Source organism: Hippichthys cyanospilos, chromosome 11 (assembly GCF_059441005.1).
Source record: "Hippichthys cyanospilos isolate Australia breed blue-spotted pipefish chromosome 11, RoL_Hcya_1.0, whole genome shotgun sequence".
In the NCBI taxonomy this organism is placed as follows: Eukaryota; Metazoa; Chordata; class Actinopteri; order Syngnathiformes; family Syngnathidae; genus Hippichthys; species Hippichthys cyanospilos.
In genome coordinates this window covers 9,829,905-9,835,591 of record NC_142379.1, presented here as the reverse complement: position 1 = coordinate 9,835,591, position 5,687 = coordinate 9,829,905, and the positions used below count along the sequence as shown (strand labels likewise).

The following is a 5,687-nucleotide window of genomic DNA, read 5'->3' as shown; positions in this document are numbered from 1 at the left end:
AGAAAAGAAACACATTTCCGCATGCCTTTAAAGGACTTTTGCAGACTGCTCTATCAAGCAAAGATTCTGCATACATTATCTACTGAATATATTCATTAGGAGCAGATGAGATGGAAAAATTCCCATCTTTGCCATGCAATCATTTTCAATATTAAGTGTCGCTCTCGTAAATGAAACTCAATGAATGCACGCTGAATGACGGCGTTCAAAGAGTAGAAAAGCTACAAGATGGATGCCGCCATGTGACTACTTGTGACTACATGTGACTACCTTCATTGTCCAAATGATATTTGGACTGACCAAATATGCATAAATTTAAAAAAAAAAAAAAAAAAAAGAAAGGTCACATTGTAATGAAGAACATTGCCATTGCTGCGGGGAGGATCAATAACTAACGAGCATCTGGCCTTTAATTAATCCAATTGGCAAAGGTGGGAATGCAAGTTTAGATTTCTTGGTCTTGTCCAAATATCAGCGGCATCATGTTCATTTTTGCATTTTTTTTTGGAACATGATGTACAAAACATTATGTGAATAATTTTTTGGACTGCATAAGAGTTGTCATTGGCCCACTAAAGACTATCCAAGGGAACACAATATTTATTGAGTTGAGTCTGACTGCTGTTTCTAACTTTATTTTAACTTTAACTTTAATTTTTTTGATTGCAGAATCCTAAACTGATCTCAGTCTCTCTCAAGTTTTTGAGCAATAGAATAAGAATCCTCATCTTTTAAAATACTTACGTTATGTGCCAATGGTGAGAATTCTCATCAAATAGGTTTTTTTATGAAATGGTGGCTGCTATCACCTTTGATTAGTGCATATTTTATAAGACAATTGAGCACTGTAGTGATGAACTGTGACCATTAGATGGCAGTGTTGCTCACAGTGTGGAAGAAAACCATAAATACTACACATACATTACATACTTGTATTTCTAAGTCAGGAAGGAAAATCAATCTTTCATATGATACTATTCAAGTTTACGTAGACATAGCACTACATAGCATTACATAGATACAGGTTTAAAATGTAGGATTGAAATTTTGATTTCCAATGAAAAGTATTGTCGTATTCACATACTAATGGCAAATTGCCGCACGAAATATATTTGATGAATTTTTGCTAAAGTTCACATCCCATTTGGCCCTGTAATAACAACGGCGTTAATCCTGCTCATGCTGCCCCCCGCCGCTTCGTATTCGCGGGCACCATTGAATGATGCTGTGACAGGATGGAGCGGCCTTGAACCGCCATTTGAAGCGAAAGGCATGTCGCTCGTGTCCTGCTGCATGCTGCCTCTAAAAGCATTACAGGCGATGAAATGTCACTGCTCTCAGATGAACTCGGAGGAAAATAACTTTTGCAATTCTACACTCCGACTTTACCATCGGTAATGATGTTCATCACTTCTGCTATTTCGGAGGCATTTCGGTTGGAAATGTCACCGTCTTACATGCCTTGGGAGAGTTGAGCAAAGAATTACTTTGGCATCTTCTGTATTGGGTCCATGAGTCAGAATAAAAGTTTAATGTGAAAAATAATGGTGAACCTTTGATGCGTTTTCACAAAACCAGGCTTATGTTGGTAAAAATGAAACTTTGGTAGTAAACACTATGTTTTTCTTGTTCTTTGAACATTTAATATCTGAAGGTATAACATCCCAACAGATGAAATAGAGCAAACATGACTTTTACACTTTTACTGTGGTGGAAGCGGAATGATTGTAACCAAAATGTGAAATGGCATTGTGAGACAATTTGCTTTAATGCATGAATGAAAAGAAGACTCAGGATAGACTCCGAATTTCCATTTGGATGTTCAGACAACATGACGATCCGCCTACCATGAGGTGAGGGACAGCATCTTCAAACCGTATGCATTGTACAGTTGCGTCAGCATCGCTGTTCATCCATCTGGTTTCTGTTCAACTTTGTGCTAAAGGCTCGCATTCTAGGCCTTATCGACTCGAAAAGAATTAAGCGATTCCGACTCCAATATCAATGCTCTAATCGGTTCTTCATGGGACTGACCGGATTGACCATCTACTCCTCCACAGACAAGCATGGACATCCTCATCAGAGACGACTATCCTGTGAGCGCCAACATGAGCCAGCAGGGGGAACAAGACGGACTGGCGGGGAACAAAAGTCAAGCGCTGAACCAAAGCGACCCACTGGACATGTTCATTGGCATGGAGCTTCTGCTTCGTTTCAAACTTCTCTTCATGCCGCTCTACTGCCTGGTGGTGGTCATAGCCAGCGTGGGTAACACCTTCCTGTTGACCTGCATCCTAGTGGACAAGAAGCTCCACAACGCCACCAACATTTTTATCGCTAATTTGGCTGCCGGAGACCTGCTGATGTGTTTGAGCTGCGTGCCGCTGACCATGTCGTATGCCTTCGACAGCCACGGTTGGGCTTTCGGGAGGCCCCTGTGCCACTTGGTGCCCCTGGTGCAATGCGCCACCGTCTTTGCCTCGGTGCTCTCGCTCACGGCCATCGCGGTGGATCGCTACGTTGTCCTAGGTAAGACAAACTTTTGGAAATCATGCCTGGGAGTGTTTTGGTCGTAGTTCCGCCTCTGAAAAGCCGCACCCCTTCGAAAAAAAACTGACCAATTAACGTTCATTCTATGATGTTTTTTTGGTGTGTTTTTTTCTTTTGAAAGTACTTTAATAGTGATGAATAATGCATTTCACTGAAAAAGAGTACGCAGGTGTTATTAAGGCATTGTCAAAATACGCCGAGAATCAAGAATAATAGTTGTTTTTTTCATTTTAGAGTATGACTAACACAGATTTTTTTTTAGAGATAATTTTAATATTTATCAGAAATTCTTGTAATAGGACAAAATATATCATGGAAAAAACTTCATAGGCCCTTTAACCATTACAGCAAAAATATATCAATTACAAGGACTGCAGTCAAAATTAATAAATTAATTGTCAAATAATCGATTAGGAAAATAATGAACAACTATTTAAACTATTTTTAAAAAAATGGTTAATCGTTTTGAGCTATCCTTTAAAATATGCTTTAGTGACAGCCCTAATTACAAGCAGAACATTGGAATGTTTTACAGTACATCATCCTACAGTATTAAAATAAATTATTATATATATATATATATATATATATATATATATATATATATATATATATATATATATATATATATATATATATATATATATATATATATATATTATAAATAAATTATAATTATTATTAAAATGGGAAAAAGAAATCAGATGATTTTTTCCAAAGATTGGTCATCTAAAAAAAAATCAACATCTGCAAAAAAAAGACATCCAGCCAATTATTGCTAGTTTTAAAAGGGGTTATATAGGCCAGGCGATCAATCAGCTGGGCCCTTATCTCAGCTGGGCAAACCGTTGGTATATTGACATGTCATTGATGGAACGCCCACCTTCAGTGAATACGTACTTTGTATTTCCAGCGAGTGATTTCAGATGCGAAGCTTCGTAAAAACGATTGGTCGATATAGCGACCGTATGCGCAGCTCCGCTTATGTTCCATAGCACTTATTTTCACGAGGGTCAATCGAGCCAATCACTGCTAACTTCAGAATAGGTCAACCAAAAATGTGCTCAATCTTGTCCATATTTGGAGCTGATTGCAGTAGCAGGGTGCCTTTTCTCGCGGTACGTTGCGCCATCTAAGATGTTTGGCTTTGCTGTTGTTTCAATCAGCTCACCCAGTGCGTCGGAGGATCTCTTTGTTGGGCTGCGGCGCCGTGACGCTGGCCGTGTGGCTTTTATCTCTGGCCTTGGCCGCCCCTCCGTCTTTCTACACCCGCTACTTGGACCTACGGCCCAGCGGCATCGATCTGGTCGTTTGCGAAGAGTTTTGGCCAGAAAACGGAAACCTCCGACTGCTGTACTCCTGCTTCATCCTGATCGCCTCCTACATGATCCCGCTGCTGTCCGTGAGCTTCTCGTACTGTGCCATCAGCATCAGTCTGAAGCGCTATTCTGTGCCCGGGGAGCAGACAAACAGGGGGCAGCACTGGAAGCAAAAGCGCAAAAAGACCTTCTCTTTGCTGGTGGCTTCAGTGCTTGCTTTTGCTCTGTGTTGGCTTCCTCTGCAGGTGAGCTGATGTACAAAATCTCCCCATGAACCCCCTCTCATAAACTCGCATTTTTTCGCATCACGTTGCCCATTTGGAGACGTATTATGGCTATCAAATCCACGCGAAGGATTACTGTCCATTAAAAGATGAGCTTCCTAGACAATGTTATCGGAGAAGCTCATCACTCTCACCGTTCAGATATTAGGTCCACAATGAGCCATGCAAAGGAGGAGATCATCAGTAGAAAAGGGAAGGCAGGCATGTCCTCAAGCGCAATTTGTGCCAAATGGGTTATGAGAACCACCCGGGGGCTTTGGATACAAACATCGCTTACTCCCCCCCAACTGCCATTTTATGAAGTAAATCTGAAGAAATGTATACAATCAAATATGGATTACCACATTATGCAGAGAACGGTCATCTGAGCTTGTAAAATAAGCAGGTTTGGGCTCGGGCTTAATTTGAAATCGTTTGAAATATGAATACCCATGCTACATGTCCCAGACAAATGAAATTCAGTTGTTCTCAAAACAGAGTTGCCAATATTGCTCGGTTTTAGAGCATTTGGACGGACAATTCAAGCCCCATTGAAGATGTTTTGAAGCGTCAAATAAATGAAAAGAATGAGAACTTTTTGTTTGTTTCTAGCCTTTCTATTCTATGGTAAACTACTTTTTATACCGTTGGCATGAGTTGAACTGTCTCTTTGACTAAAAAAATTCGGGCTCCATACATTTTTGCGATTACCTTGTAATGTGGGCATAGAGGTTTTTGTTCCAGCAATATGTTCCACCTGTCCCTTCTAGTTTAAACACAGCATTCTGATTTTTATTGCGTTTTTGAAATTTGGCAAAATCCACATTTTGTTCCTCTTAGAGTGTGGCCCTTTTGCCACATGCTGGCCACTAAAAATGAGATCACAGTTGCTCAGATAATAACCACTCATAGCTCACCTGTTTTCTGAGCTGGACATGAGATGATCGCAAGCTGAGCTGTGATTGGTCGTTACCTGAACCCAGAGCAACTGTGATGTTATTTTCAGTCCACAACAATAGACAAAATGGCCAAAAAAAACGCATTTTGCTGCCCAATTAATATCCTCCAAATGTAATATTATTAAAAGACCGTGTTTGGATTAGTTGTAGATTTTCTTCCTCTTTAAAAAAAAAAAAAAATACAATGCCATGAAGTGAATTGTGGTCTTGTATGTTTCCTTAGTGATCCTTCCTGTGTCTTTTTAAGGTGCTGAACCTGTTGTTGGACCTGGACCCGGACTGCGACCTCATCGGCAAACGCTACATTAACATCTTACAAGTGTGCTGTCACTTAGTGGCAATGAGCTCAGCGTGCTACAACCCTTTCATCTACGCTTCCCTGCACAGCAAGGTGCGCAAACACCTAAGGGGCTACTTGTGCATTTTTCACAGACGAAGAATGGTGCAGAGGTCCCTGACCAGGAGCTGATCTCCATTTTTTTGTCCGTCTGTCTGCATTGAGGAGACCCGTTCATCAAAAACGCAATTGGAACAGCCCATGCTTTTTGTTCCTCTTTCACTTTCATCTGACTTGGACTTTGAAAAGAGCGTTTCAA

The 5,687-nt window shown here is 40.5% G+C and overlaps 1 protein-coding gene across 1 annotated transcript; it reads left to right on the top strand.

The window, feature by feature from the left end:
* Positions 1–2,066: 2,066 nt before the first annotated feature.
* LOC148415821 (prolactin-releasing peptide receptor) lies at positions 2,067–5,687 on the top strand. Its single transcript, XM_088427770.1, has 3 exons — positions 2,067–2,529; positions 3,717–4,114; positions 5,339–5,687. The coding sequence occupies exons 1-3, from the start codon at positions 2,067–2,069 to the stop codon at positions 5,558–5,560; spliced, it is 1,083 nt and encodes a 360-aa protein (XP_088283896.1). The 3' UTR covers positions 5,561–5,687.

Bases quoted from the DNA above. Each gene is read 5' to 3' on its own strand.
- LOC148415821 (XM_088427770.1), top strand. From the start codon at position 2,067: ATGGACATCCTCATCAGAGACGACTATCCTGTGAGCGCCAACATGAGC. The intron at 2,530-3,716 runs GTAAGACAAACT...TGTTTCAATCAG, and splicing joins GGATCGCTACGTTGTCCTAG to CTCACCCAGTGCGTCGGAGG. The intron at 4,115-5,338 runs GTGAGCTGATGT...TGTCTTTTTAAG, and splicing joins TGTGTTGGCTTCCTCTGCAG to GTGCTGAACCTGTTGTTGGA.